Genomic DNA, 15034 nt, shown 5'->3' with positions numbered 1-15034 from the left:
CAGTGAACCTTTCGTTTAATCCTTACGTATTGTAAAAACACCATTTTAATGCTTCCCTGTTCGCACTCGTGGATATTTACCGCTAATCCGGTGCACTGATATTTTCCATTTGTATTTCAAATCAGTAAAGTGTGCACAGGTTTATTAATCGGCAAACTTTTATTTTGTTTTAGTCCTACACAATTGTAGTATAAAAGTTAATGGTCAAAAGTTTCGATCAGCCCCCATGTGCAAGAGTTGCTGCAGTGTGGAGATAACCCTTATTAAATTTTTTGCAGAAAGGGAAGAAATGCGCATTTGCGAGATTGCGGCTCCAGTCCCTGCCGGTATTTTTTTAACCTCGACGTCGTATCACAGTTACGCATAAGCCAGTAAGTCAGTATCATAAAGTTTGCAAACTTTATTTAAAATACTCACATCAGCGAATACCACTCAGTAAATACAATCAAATAAAGGATTGGTCCCAGTTAACATGAGAAGGAACTGTGCACAAGACACTCACAACCTTACCACGCAGAATTTATCCAAACTCCAAACTTATACGAGATCTCCAAACTTAAACGATCTCCAAACTTGAACGTTGAAACAAAAAACAAGTTGAACGACTCTCGCCCATTCTAGGAAACAGTTTTTTGTCGATTTGCTTTTAACAAAACATTTGCAGCCGCACACCAAGTGCCACATCTGCAATGGGGACAAAATAAAAATTATGTTTTTATGTAGCAGTAAATACGAATCGGTTCATCCTCAGCATAAAAGTTTAATTCTCAAAAACCAGTTTTCTTCCGATTTTTGTTTTTTTCCTTTATTTTATGGTAAAATTTGCGCGTTATACGCATATGCATTACGACGAGCTGCAAACGCTCGAGCAGTAAACTGCTTTCTTAACTAAAGCAGTCAAATTAATTTTCTTTCCTAATTAATTATTGTTTTCAGTATCGCCGAGCTATCAATTGCAGGGTGTGCGCGTTGTGGATGCTGATTTTGCGAGACTCCCTCCAGCACCACCACGTGACTTTCGCTATCCCTTCCCTCTGTACCACGGAGGACTGGGATGGCTCGATATTCTATGCTTTGGACAATATTGTTGAATGCAAACTAGCCAAAATGCTGGATCAAACCGTTTCCGATGAGACACGCTCGGTGGCGTTGGTGGACGAGCGAACGCGGGCCGACCGCCGGTACAACGCATCGGGGTCGAGCTTCACGTGGAAAATGCTGCTGATGCGCCGTATCCTACAGCATAAACTCGTTCGTCTGCCGCTGTTCATTGTTAAGTATGGCCACCAGACCACCTCCTCGCGCGACAGTCCCTTCACGCAATTCCAACGGAATAATGACACTGGAGAGCTGGAGTGCCCAAGGCCGTCGGATTGGATGCCCATGTTTGAGAACCTAGTGCTGCTCAATTACAACACAACCGATGGTTTGAACACCGGGCGTCTGTTGCTGCTGCTGTTCGACGAGGCGAAACTGGCATGGCCGGACAGTGAGACGGCGTTTATGCGGAAGAAGCATGACTGGAATCTGATAAGGTGGTTGTACGGTTTGTGCGCTTCTACTGCACGGATTCTGCCGTCCAACACTGTCAGCGCTTCATAGACGCGGTCAGTGACAGTTGCCCGGTCGTTACGCAGCGGGTATGGGAAAAGGTCACGGCGCTGCGTGCGCGCTGGGTCGGGACGTTGGACTATCCCGAGCAGTGGGCGGGGATTCGTATGTTGTTGCAGACGTAAGTTATCGTAGCAGTAGGCGCTTTATGGTTTAATTCAAGGCCGGTTTAGTAAGAAGCCGATATAAGTTAACACGATGCTGGTGCGACGGGACAACGGCCAGTGGTGGCTGGGATACGTTCAGGATATTGACGGCGACCAGTTCCTCCTTGATTTTGACGCCAGTTCAGTCAATGCGGAATGGATCCCTACAAAACAACTGTGGCCGCATCATTTTATCGGAGACCTTTATTGTCATGTATTAAGTAATACACTTTAATAATTAATATGACTTGTACAGTACGCCAGCTCGCCAGAATCATTCTGATTGTAAACATTGCAATTGTAACACAACTTCATAATCTGTCTGCTTAGCAACAATACACCACATCTCCTCTCTCCGTTACAAAAAACTTTTTTCGCTACATTTTTCCCTTTTCATATCCATATCGATCGGGAACCTTCGTCACTCTTGTAGACTGGCGTAATGCTGGCTGTTCCGCATTTGTCGCTTGTGGTAGCGGTTGCGGATTCGTTATCGCTTCCGGTACAGCTGGAATCTCAGGTTCTGGCTTCACAGTTACTGCTGCTGGTACTTCTGGTTCAGCAGTTTTCATACTCGCGCTCGATGTCGTTTCTGCCAGTTGTTTTGGGATTTCTGGCAGTGCGGTTACATCATTTGGCTCTTCGTTGTCGCTTCTCCAGTGTCTGAGTTTGATCTGGTCTTCATGCCTGACCCACTGATCACCATCAACTGTGACTATCCACTGACGTTGACCTTTCCTGCTGATTAGTTTCCCAGCTGTCCAGTTTGTTTTCGGCCCATGGCGGTAATCGCGAACGATGACCTTCTGACCAGGGCTAAACTCCTTCGCCTTCGTGTGCTGATCGAACTGCTCTTTATAACGAGCCTGGTTTGCGACTCGCTTCTCATTCACATCTGGATGAATGCGATCCAGTGCTGTTCGCAGCCGTCGGTTGAGAAACAGTTCATCCGGTGGACTTCCGGTTGTTGACTGCGGTGTCGTACGGTAGCGAAGCAGGTACTGCCGTATGGCTTCGTCGAGATCGGTTTTCCCGGCAGCCAACATCTTTGTCATGGCGTCTTTGAACGAACCGACATACCGCTCCGCCTGCCCGTTTGACTGCGGATGTCCTGGAGCCGTGCGCAGGTGCTTGATTCCGTTACGTTGACAGTAATCACTGAATTCCGCCGAGGTAAACTGCGGCCCATTGTCCGTTACCAACTGTCTGGGATACCCATAGCGCACGCACAGGTTTTCCATTACGGCAATGACATCCGCTGACTGGGTGCGCCTCATTCTGATCACCTCTGGCCATTTGGAGAAACTGTCCACGATGATCAGGAACATTTCGTTACGAAACGGTCCCGCGAAATCCATGTGGACACGTTCCCACGCACGCTCCGCTATCGGCCATTGCTGCAGGGGGACTTTTGGTGTCTCTTTTGATGCCAGGCTGCACTGTGGACAGTTCTGAGACAGGCGTTCAATGTCGCCGTCCATTCCTGGCCACCAGAAGTGACTGCGCGCTTCCGCCTTCATCCTGACTACACCTGCATGGGTCTGATGCAGATAATTCAGTAGCTGCGTCCTGAGGGCGGTTGGAATCACTGTCCTTGCTCCCCAAACCACGCAACCACTGACCACCGACAACTGAAATCGGCGCTGGTAGTATGGCTGGATATCTGCTGGAGCCTTATCTGGCCATCCGGACAGTACCAGATGTCTGCAGCGCGCAAGAAGCGGATCTTTACCGGTCGCTGACGCAATCTTCCGTGCGTCGACAGGTGTTTCGGACAACTGCTCAACGTCGATTTGGTGCACCACTTCACTCATTCCCCAATCGTTGACATCGAACATGTCTTTGGAGTGCAGCGGCAACCTACTGAGTCCATCAGCTTGCCCGAAGTCCGCTGTTGACCGGTATTCAATCCGGAAGCTGTATCCCATCAGTGCCACTGCCCATCGCTGCAGTCTGTTTGCTGACACGATCGGGATTCCGGCTTTACTTCCGAATATCGTGACCAGTGGCTTATGGTCGGTGAGTAATACGAACTCGCGTCCGGCCAGATACTGGTCAAATTTCTTCACTCCGAAGACCAGAGCCAGCGCCTCTTTTTCAATCTGGGCGTACCGCTGCTCCGTTTCGGTCAGTGTTTTCGACGCATGCGCAATGGGGCGGTCTTCACCCTCCGGGCCGCGGTGGCTGATCACTGCGCCAATGCCATACTGTGATGCATCAGCTGCTAGTATCAGTGGCTTTGCTGGATCGTAGTGGACCAGCATCGTTGCCTCCGCCAGCTCTTTCTTCAGGCCTTGGAAGGCAGATTCACACTCCCGTGACCACGCCCAATCGACATCCGCTTTCAGCAACGAATTCATACAGTAAGTTTTCGTTGCTAGCTGAGCGATGAATCGGCTGTAGTGGTTGATCATTCCTAAGAATGACCGGAGCTGCTGAACGTCTTCCGGTGCCGGCATATCCAGTATGGCCTGTACCTTGCTGACGGATACGTGGCGCCCGTGCTTATCCACCACGAATCCGAGATACTCCACTGAGGCTTGGAGAAAGTGACACTTCTCTGCCTTCAGTGTGAATCCTTGTTCCCTCATGCGCGTTAGTGTTTGCGTCACATTTCCGAGATGCTCCTTCCGGTTCCGTCCCGTGACGATGACATCATCTTGGAATATCGCCAGGTAATCGATACCACTAAGCATACTTTCCATCAGTTGCTGGAATATGCTGGTGCTGCCGCCACACCGAATGGCAGTCGTGTGTAGCGGAATAGACCACGGTGCGTATTGATCACCACCAACCAGCTGCTTTCCTCATCCAGCGGAACTTGATGGTACGCATCAGACATGTCTATTGTCGTAAATTCTTCGCCTCCGTTCAGTACTGCAAACAGTTCATCGGGCAGAGGCAGCGGATATCTCTGTATATCCAGCGCGTCGTTTAGCCCTGTGCTCAAGTCGGCACATGTTCGCACTTTCCGTTTCACTCTACGGACTATCACAATTGGTGCGGCCCACTTTGCCCGATCGACCTTGACCAACACTCCCAGTCGTACCAAACGCTCCAAGTCTTCTTCCACTGGTTGTCTGAGCGCGAACGGCACTGGGCGTGGTTTGCAGAACTTCGGTATGGCGCCTGGCTTCAGGTATAGATGCGCTTGAAATGTCCGGCAGCATCCTAGCTCGTCCCGGAACAGTTCCTTGTTCTGCGCGAGGATACTTTCCAGCGTGTCCGGTTCCGCCACCGTGTGAACGGCTGACGTTGACAATTCGCTGAACTTCAGGTCGCCCATGTTTAGCGCGCGGATCCAGTCTCTTCCCAAGATCCCGCCGCCCTTATCAGCCACTATCATCTCAAGGTCACTGGCTGTGCTGTTCCGGTGCTCTGCGTTCACCTTGCACACGCCTAGTACTCGTATTGTGTGGCCAGTGAAACTGCGCAGCAATCCTTTGTATGGGGACAGTTTAGGTGATCCCACTGATTGCCACATTTGCCTTGATGCAATGGTCTTCCCGGATCCGGTGTCCAGTTCAAAAGTTACTGACCGTCCGTTGACCTTGATGCACATCTGCATCGGGTTTCCGTCTGGCGAGCTAGTGTGCAGAATGTCGTACACGGCTCCTGTCCGGCTGCTCCCGCTACCGCGTTGCCCTCCTTGATATCCGCTTGCCTGTTTGGACTTGCAGACCCGCGCAATATGGCCGGCCTTGCCACAATTGCGACAGTTCTGGTCCTTGAACCGACATTGCTCTTGGTCGTGGTTCGTGTTTCCACACCGATAGCACGCTTTGCCGCCACCGCTGTTTGGAGCTCGCTTGGCTTTGGCACCACCATTTGGCTTGAAGCTTCGACGGGATGAGGTCGCCTTCACGATGTCTTCTTGGAGGTTGTTGTTGACCTTGGCCTCTTCCTGGCCAGTCTCAAACCGTTTTGCGATCTGCAGTGTCTCGTCGAAGGACTTAAGCTCTTGCGACATGAGATGGCGCCTCGTGGTATCGCTGTACACTCCAGCCACAAACACTGAGCTGAGTAAATCCTCCAACAACGTCCCAGGAAACTTACATGTGTAAGTTTTATCCCGTAGTTCGTTAGAGAAAGCCACTAGCGATTGGCTGGATTTCTGTCGAGTAGAGAAAAACGAGGCCCATTCAGTCGTTTGGTAGGTGACCTTTATGTACGTATCGTCCAGCTTCTTGATAAGCTCATCGTACGACAGCTCCGTAGGCTCCTTTGGTCGACAGGCGCTGACAAGGTCTTGGAAGGCTCGGACTTCCAGACTGTTCAGCAGCACTTCTTTCTGTTTCGTGGCGGCTATTTCCGCAAGGGCAAAATAGTTCTTTAACAACGACTTCCATGATGTCCATGGTAGCTGGTCCGGGTTAAACCGTATCAGATTCTGCGCTTTCTTTTCAGTAGACATGGTTTGTGGAATACGACTATCCTTTCACGCCAGATGTCATGTATTAAGTAATACACTTTAATAATTAATATGACTTGTACAGTACGCCAGCTCGCCAGAATCATTCTGATTGTAAACATTGCAATTGTAACACAACTTCATAATCTGTCTGCTTAGCAACAATACACCACATTTATGAACTCTCACTGCCTGGATTTTCCGCGCATTTGGCACTGCGAAACGAAGAGGGCGGACCGCTGATCTTCCGGCCCGCCACTATTATCGAGGATTTGTCCTGCATGTTCTGTGCTGTTCGCCTGGACAATTCACCAGACCGCTGCATTGTGCCGGTGCGCCAGCTTATCGCACAACTGCCGTCGGTGGATGGTGGTGAGCCGAGCTTCTCCGGGAGGCTTATCTACCGGAAGCATGTCGTCGGCTTCGAACAGGCGCCTCTGCTGCGTCATTTGAGTTTTCTGCCAGAAAGTCTGATGTGGACGTGCCAGCTGGCGTGGGCTCCTGGTAATCGACAGTGCAATGCCAGCTGTCAATTTCATATTATATCGTATGGACCGGACGGTTTTTGCTTCCGCTGTAAGGATGAGAATTTTCAGACCGGTCTTCAGTATCAATTCAGTGTTCGGGTGTTTGTGCGAGCTGCAATGGACAGGGTGACGTTCATATGCGCCGAAATGCACGGTGACGCTTCCGGATACAGTGCGTTCTGCACTGAGGATTCTTTAAAGGCGGCGTGCCGGCGTTTCCTCTCCGAGTCAAAACAACTTCCGCTGACTGTTGCAGTGAAGGCTGCGGACAACCCGATCACTGCCTCCCAGGGTCAGTACTATCGTGGCCAGAACGCCGAGAAATCTCTAAACGTTTTAAGTAAAATTACACGGTATTTTGCAGAACCGAGAGATGTTCGCATCAGCGACCTGCCGGCCGCTATTCTAGGATGTATTTTGAGGAACCTGGATGTGGGCACTCAACTTTACACAAGCCAGTACGTCATGTACTCTGAACGACTGTATTATACCACTCGTTCGCCAATCTTTTAACACAAACGTAATGTAGTGAGTGTGGCTGTATGCGCGCTGTAGTTGCTGTACCGGCGAAATTTCGTTTAACTTGAGTAGCTAACAATGGCTAAATAGAAGGCCAAAATCGCTAATCACAGATTTAGGTTGGTGCCATTTGACTAACATTTTCGTGACCTTTTTTTACAGTATTTGAAATCCTATTTGTCTCTAGGAGATCCTATTAAATTTTGCGCTAGAAAGGTTGAGCGATAACCTCTTTGTGGAAAAGAAGTTTTTTCTTATTGTGCTTTGCTGAAATTCTCTGAAAATGGTCATTTACAGAGTGTGTGTCTTATGGAGGCTAGTGCTACAGGAACCCGTCAGTCAGCATCATGTCATTGTCGTCATCCGCCCGGTGACCATAAAAGAGTCCTGGGACTACTGCATAAGTACAGAACTGAACGCCACTGAGGAATATAAATTTGCAGCTATGTCAGAACGTAGCGTTTCGCAACAGACGCGGGCGGCGGTGTTGATCTATGCGAGAACGTCTGGAGAGCAGAAAGAGGAGTCTCGTGATGGTGATTATCTGGGCTTGGTGCTTAGAATGCAGGATATCGCCAGTATATTGGAAAGGAAGTGCATTCATCTGCCCCTACTTATCGTCAAAAACTGCAGAGCGATCCAGAATTCTGGTGGTATTCCGTTCTTAAAGTATGGTGCAGGGGAGCAGGTTGGCAACCAAGAATACCAGGCGCCGTCATCGTGGATGACCGGGTGCACCACGGTATTGCTGATTAACTACACCATAGCCAGTGGAGGGGGATCCCATTCCCTGTTGCGGCTGTCCTGCGGTACCAGGCTGCAATGGTCGATGTGGCCCGAGATGCGGTTTACGCGCAACACCGTAGAAAAACAACTGGACGTGGTTATTCCGTTCGTGCGCTTCCACTGCACGGAGACCGCCGTCGAGCAGTGTCAACGCTTCATAGCCGCGGTTAATGACAACTGTCCGGCCGTTACGCAGCGGGTGCTGGAAAAGGTCAATGTGGTGCGCGCGCGCTGGGTGCAGATGTTGGCCTATCCGGAACAGTGGGCGGAGATTCGCGGCTTCTTTAAGTTGTAAGTATGGTCTCATTGTACGTCGAAACATGTTGTTGTCTTAATGCGAATGTGGCTGGGTTGAGCAGGTTCAACTGCGTCCGCGCCGAAGACAATCCACAATTCTGGGATCAAGTCGACTTGCGGCAGATGGATGTGTCACGACTAAACGCGCTGACGTTGGCTGCACTGGACGGTTATTACAAAGACTGATACAGTCTTGTAATGCGCTAAATACTCGTACACCATCATATTTTACAGTTTACACTATTTAATTAACAGTTTTTTAATTTAATTTATTTAACAGTTTTTTAATTCTTGATTGTGCAGTATTGGCCGTAGTGGATTGATTGACTGTTATGTCGCTGAGTGAACATAAATAAAAAGAATAAAGTTTACACTATTACTTTATTGTTAGTGCGAATTTTTATTGGTTTACTCGTACAATATCATCTGCACTATTGCTTTATTGGTAGTTCGAATTTTTATTGGTTTGTTTATCGGCTACAGTTTCAAACATCCAAACCAGTTAGCTTGGTTGTCTGGTTGTGCTGTTTTGCTGTTTCTTGCATGCTGTCGTTCGTTGGATGAAGGAGTAAATAATCAGTGTTATGAAGACTCAAGCGGCTGCGGCTAATTTTGTTGTTCACGATGAAGCCGTGTATACGAATTTTTCATCTTGATTGGGAAGGGCAGATTCTCATTATGTTATGCGTAGTCTTAATTCACATTAAATAAACTAAACTAATCTAAGGACTGAGTGATAAAAGTTTAGTTTAGTTTAGTTTAGTTTAGTTTAGTTTAGTTTAGTTTAGTTTAGTTTAGTTTAGTTTAGTTTAGTTTAGTTTAGTTTAGTTTAGTTTAGTTTAGTTTAGTTTAGTTTAGTTTAGTTTTAGTTTATAAGGTCACGTGGCGTTAGCAGGCTTCTAGCTTTGCTAGCAATTGTGGTGATCGTAAGGTATAAAAATGGCAACTACAGTAATGAGTTACTAATAGCTTAGTATATCGTTATTAATTTTGCAAATACAGATACCGAAATGTGGACCTGTAATAGTTAAGCAGATGGATTTCATTATAAATTCTGGCAAGCCTGGTGTTAGAGGCACGACAGCCTGCGTGATAGATACGCCACTTTGCGTATGCGTATCACTGCACACATGCTGATTCGCCCTCTCTTGTACGTACGTGAGTGGCTGCACTGCACTCTCCGCCTATGCGGATACACCGCGGGCGCACTCACTGAGCATACTTGCTCTCTCGCTCCTCTCTCTCGCTGTATGACTCAGCGTATATTCGCTCGCGTTGGATACGAGTCCAGTCTGCGCACTCACATTCCATGTGTCTGGACAGCGTGACGCCGTTGCCGCCAGCACATTTTCTTTCTCTACATTTCATGACGCTCTAGAACTAGCTCGCAGCAACTTGACTGCTCACTTTTCTGCCAGACATTGGCCTTTGTTGTGTTTTTCCCCGCATTCACGCGGCATTTGCTCCACTTTATTTGTACAATAAAGTCACCTGTGAGCTCTCTGTGCTTGCCTGTCACATGGTAAGCAGATCGTCTGGTTTTTCGTTCTACCGGATCCTTTGAGGAGACGGTAAAGGCATAATTTCGCGGAGAACCCTGAAGAACCCGTGGTTGAAAGTCAGATTGACTGCGAACGCAGCCTCTGCTTCAACCTGGTCTTTGCTGTCTAGCGACTGTGGTAGCAACAGGTTGATCGCAAAGCGATCCCTGCCACCTTCGCTTGCCCTATCTTTGGCTCTTCCACACAAGGAGAGCACTGAGCTGCCTGCCCCAGACGGACGAAGGGAACTTCCCCAATCCCAACTGACGGATCAGGCTCGGACAGTAGCCTGCAGCGCCCAGAAGGAGCCTCTCAACAATCGGGGACCTTCGCCTTGAACGGCGACCCGCAACTCTAACGGAAATCGACCTCCCAACGGCGGATCACCGACCTCCACGGACTCTACAGTAACATACGGTAAAGTCCCGGTTACAGGTCGACACAGGTCGATTCTAGCTATAACTTTTAATTTCTAACGGCTGAAATTTATTTCTAAGAACTAGAAATAATTTTCTACGGTAAAAGTTAATTTTTGTCGGAGAAACCGACCTACAAAAATTACTTTACCGACCTAACTGACCACCCTGTGTGAGCAGAGGTCGGTCATCTCCCTTACTTTCCTGATTTGACGGACTTTCCACCGTCAGAAAATTTCTAAAGAACCTAGAAATTATTTCTAACGGTTAAAAATTAAAATTTCGACCAGAAAACATCTCTGATCGACCTAAAATATTCTTGTTTTCCGCGAAAATAAGCGCGAAAATTCTTGAATTTCCTTGTGACGTCAGAACGCTCGATTTTCAGTACTTTGAGGCTAGCCAATCAGCGTGCAGGGGAAACTTCCATGCTTAAAACATAGGCGTGAATCATCGTTTTTAAATTTTGCACGCGGCTCGCATTCTGTGACGTAGGCAGTGAAGTGCAAGACCACTTAGCCCTGTGACGTCACGATTAGCTGGTCACAGTAGTATGGACGTACTACTGTAGTACCTTATCATACTGTAGTACTGTATCGTAACGTTGTGTACTGAGTCACAGACACATCAACACAACAACAACAACAACAAGTCGGACCATCCTGACCCTCGGAAGTTCCTGAACCCAAAGACGTTCCTGATTTCATTGAACATCCCCACATAAGGGATTGTTCAATTTACTGTACAACAGTACAAGTTTCTCGTTGGTTCCACTTGAACCGACCTGACCCGACAACGATGTCGAACCCGAAGGAAAACGAATACGCCCGAAAGTTCAACACGGACTATTCGCGGCGCCTGACCTCCAACGCGCCGTATGCACTACGGCACTCTGGCCAGGATAAAAGTCAGCCGTCATCAACGGACTCAACGAAGTCGGCTGAGGCACGGGAGAAGCGCAACGAGCGGATCCTCCTCGCCGATTCCAATCCAACGTCCGATGACAGCTTCGAGGACGCCCACGACAAGACGTTCCTCGAGCTGAGCTGGCTTAGCCCCGTCCCACCCGACCGGGGAATTGGAGAAGCTGCAGGCTGAGACCATTGTCTCATGCCGAGGCGGAACACCCACATGGTGTACCGACCTCTACGGACTCAATAGAAGACTTCAACTGAGCCCACAGAAAGCAGAGGTCGGTAACGACTACGAAAGTCACCGACGCCGGATACAAATCACCCAACCAGACGGACGACGTGAAGAGGTCGACATCGCCCAACTCGGGTAGAGCGACTTCACCGACCTCGAAGGTCGGAGAGAAGCAACCGATAAAAATCGGTCAAGTCCAACCGACCACAGAAGTCGGTAGGGCTTTACCAACCTCTAAGGACGGTCAGCAGAGCCGACCTCGGAGGTCGGTTATCCTCAACCGGAGGTCGGACCTCATCTGACAACACAAGTCGGAATTGAGGTTAGAAGACTACAGCAATCACCAACCAAGGAAGTTGGCCAAGTCCAACCGACAACAGAAGTCGGGAGGATTTCGCCAACCAAGAAGGATGGAAGTCCACCGACCAAGGAGGTTGGTCAACAGAAGCCACCTACTGAGGTCGGACCTCACCCGACAACACAAGTCGGAACTGAGGTCGGACTACTTCCACCGACCAAGGAGGTTGGTCAACAGAAGCCACCTACTGAGGTCGGACCTCGTCCGACAACACAAGTCGGAACCGAGGTCGAACAACTCCCACCAACTTCAAGGATCGGACAACAGCAGGTCGGTAAAGTCCAACCGACCTCCCTGGAACGGAAGCCAGCGGATAGCAGGTCGGATATGGACATCCAGTGGCCTAAACTACCGGCCAAAACGGGAGAAACCGAGGCCCCGCCACGAAGTGGACCTCACCCGGCTGGATCACCGACCAATATACCGATGCCTAACGAGAAGGCTATCTCACCGCTAAGTCGACCTTCGCCAACAGAAGGCAGGTCGACCCGAGCAACAGAAACTCAACCGAAGGTGAAGTCGCCAACAAGTCGACCTGTCGACCTAAAGAAGAGGTCGCCACTCATGTTCGAACGACTCGGGTAGTGGAACACCACCCATGGACGACGTATTTGACACGACACAAGTGTCGTCCCAGCATGGGATGGATTCTTCCGAACGCCAGTGGCACCCTACTTGGGTAACCACAGGTACCAAGCAAGCACGCTTGAGTACGGCACGGAAGTGGATTGCATCCACCCCAGAAAAGATCGAAGACATCGATCGACTCGGAAACGATGCCAGGATTTGATAACACAAATCGTCCTGGCCGACAAATCGTTAACTCCACGGAAAATCAGATGTCGCGATCGGAGGACACCCATAAGCTCGAACGGAAGCGATGGGAGAAGGAACAGCTGAGGCCAATGGCATTGCTGCGCAGCGCCGCATTGAACACTTGGAGAGTCATCTCAAGAGGTCCGACAACCCATGTCGGTACGACTTCGAAGAGATCGAACGACTCCGGAGTACACTTGCAACGTCAGTGGAATCGGTCTTCGAACTGAAGAGACGCCTGCCACCGTGGAAAAAGACCTGGCTGACACAAACAGCCTTGGTCGAATCGGAACTGGCAGCAGGGACGTTCCACCAAGTTGAAGCAGGCCAATGAAGAGGCCGAAGTGTACCGGAACGAGGTCGACAGATACATTGTCGAACTCAAGCAGGCCGACGACGAGGTCGACCGGCAGAAATATCGAATCGAACAACTCGAAAGGGAGATGGAAACTCTCCTGGTCAGGGCAGGACGACAGCTAATGGCTCACTACGGCCAGCAACCTGCCTCACCCGACCGAAGTAGAGCTACCACCGACCTGGAACAAGCAAACGCCCAATTGGCCGACCAGGTCTACGGACTAAATGATGTGCTGAAGGAAGAACAAAGACTCCGAGCACAGCTGGAACACAGCCTGGCAGAAGCCCAGAAGGTGTACGAAGCGCAACAGAATCGCATCGCACACTTGGAAGTCCGCGAAAACGACCTGTACAACTACGGTCTGGACGCGGATAAATATATCGATGACTTAAATCGATATATTGACGAGATGACCGTATACCGACGACTTGGATACGGAGGTACGATGCCTTCAGGAGGAAACAGAAACACTTGGAACAATCCAGGACGGAGCCTCCATCCTACAGGACTTCGATGGCAGCGGGTTTCCACTTTGAACCGTCGCAAACAGTCCGAGATATCCTGTGGGACATTAAACCCAAGAGGAGAAGAAGGAACAGAACTTCTTCGTGGGCGTGGTGACAACTAACCCGCTCATCGGAACTCCCCGCAGCAACAGCCTCTGCCCCACCGTCCAGAACCTGAACGGAATACATCGTCTGCAGCACCACATGTGCCAACGTCAAACGTGCCGACAACGACGACGGCCACGTTAGGTACTTACACGAGTACCACGTATGCAACGCACACATCGACGCATGCGCCAGCGCCCACCACGTCCCGCGAATGGACCAGCGCCTAACCAATGGGGCGCAGGACGGCGACTGGGAGAGCGAACAGGCTCACACCCCAACATGGATGACTTCGGACGCTTAACGATAAGCGACTCCGATTATCAGCGGACACGAGCTAGGTCATACAATAATGACCTTCCTCAAGGAGGACGAAGCGGACAACCGAATCCGGAACGCCCTCCCGCCGACCATCCACAAGACTCGCAGAACGTGCCTCGGTTCCGACCAACAGAAGGTCGGGCACCACCGAGAAGGCCGTTCAGAAGTCAGCATGGAAGGGTGAACGACCTTCCACCGGGATTCTACCAACAGCCACAACGGCCACCACGAGCACCAGCTCCTCAGCCGGAACCGTACCCGGCCGGATACCCAGACCAACAAGGTCGGGCATACCCAGACCAACAAGGTCGAGGATATCCACAACAACAGAATTATGGATATCCGGAGCAACAGAACCAGTATTACCCAGACCAACAAGGTCGGGATACCATGCGGAACAAGGTTGGGAAGCAAACCTCCCCCCACCGCCTGCCATGGACGCCCAACAAGCGGCTAACCGGGCATTCCAGGAAACGATGATCCGTGTGCCCGCGGACGTAAGCAGAAATTGCCGGAATACGACGGCGACCATAACAAACTCGAGGATGGTTGAAACAAATCCGTCGATTCTACGCGGAAAGCACAAGAATGGCATGAATCGGACCACACGTTCATGACAGACCTCATCGCACGACTCGAAGGCCAGGCCGCACAATGGCACAGGGACACCGCCGGCAGTGAACCAGCCGGAGGATGGCCAGTCAACCTTTGGTTGGCTAAGTTCGTAAGAACGGTTCGGCGACAAAAACAAGGAAATTAACGCCGTAACCGCCATGGCCAAACGAAAGTACCGCTTTGGACAAGAGACGCCAGAACAGTACTATGACGCCATGATGAACATCAAGTCCCGATGTGACACCATCACGGACCAGATGGCACTTTTCCATCTGAAGGATAACATTCACGAACCCAAGCTACGAAGCCTTGAGTTCGTATGTAACCCCGGTAGAACTGCGTGACTACATACGCCAGTTCGTAAACGGAAGGAGATGTACGACGTGGCGAAGGATCACGGGATACCGACTATGCCCGGGTCCGAGCAACAACACCTACACCAGCTCCTTTACCGCAGGCGCCAGCACAAACAGTGTACCAGCCATACATGATGCCGGGATATCAAAGTCCTCGGCAACATACGTGCAACCGACCACACCGATAACGCCACCAGCG

General features: G+C 50.0%; 2 protein-coding genes and 1 long non-coding RNA gene across 3 annotated transcripts; 1 reads left to right on the top strand and 2 right to left on the bottom strand.

Moving 5' to 3' along the window:
- Window positions 1–2053: 2053 nt before the first annotated feature.
- On the bottom strand, window positions 2054–4385 carry LOC129601619 (uncharacterized protein K02A2.6-like). Its single transcript, XM_055500481.1, has one exon. The coding sequence runs from the start codon at window positions 4346–4348 to the stop codon at window positions 2135–2137; it is 2214 nt and encodes a 737-aa protein (XP_055356456.1). The 5' UTR covers window positions 4349–4385; the 3' UTR covers window positions 2054–2134.
- Window positions 4386–4461: 76 nt separating this feature from the next.
- Window positions 4462–6237, bottom strand: LOC129601616 (uncharacterized protein K02A2.6-like). The gene has a single exon (XM_055500478.1). The coding sequence runs from the start codon at window positions 6169–6171 to the stop codon at window positions 4462–4464; it is 1710 nt and encodes a 569-aa protein (XP_055356453.1). The 5' UTR covers window positions 6172–6237.
- Window positions 6238–6846: 609 nt separating this feature from the next.
- Window positions 6847–7635, top strand: LOC129601621 (uncharacterized). Its single transcript, XR_008692258.1, has 3 exons — window positions 6847–6987; window positions 7060–7153; window positions 7512–7635. It is a non-coding gene; the product is annotated as an uncharacterized LOC129601621 (long non-coding RNA).
- Window positions 7636–15034: the final 7399 nt, after the last annotated feature.

Source organism: Paramacrobiotus metropolitanus, unplaced genomic scaffold (assembly GCF_019649055.1).
Source record: "Paramacrobiotus metropolitanus isolate TYO unplaced genomic scaffold, Prichtersi_v1.0 Parri_scaffold0000256, whole genome shotgun sequence".
Lineage (NCBI taxonomy): Eukaryota > Metazoa > Tardigrada > Eutardigrada > Parachela > Macrobiotidae > Paramacrobiotus > Paramacrobiotus metropolitanus.
Note: the sequence above shows the minus strand (reverse complement) of the source record. Positions and strands in the feature narration are given on the sequence as shown.

What these genes read in the sequence shown, in the direction of transcription:
- LOC129601619 (XM_055500481.1), bottom strand. Translation starts at nt 4,348, where the DNA reads ATGAGGGAACAAGGATTCACACTGAAGGCAGAGAAGTGTCACTTTCTC.
- LOC129601616 (XM_055500478.1), bottom strand. Translation starts at nt 6,171, where the DNA reads ATGTCTACTGAAAAGAAAGCGCAGAATCTGATACGGTTTAACCCGGAC.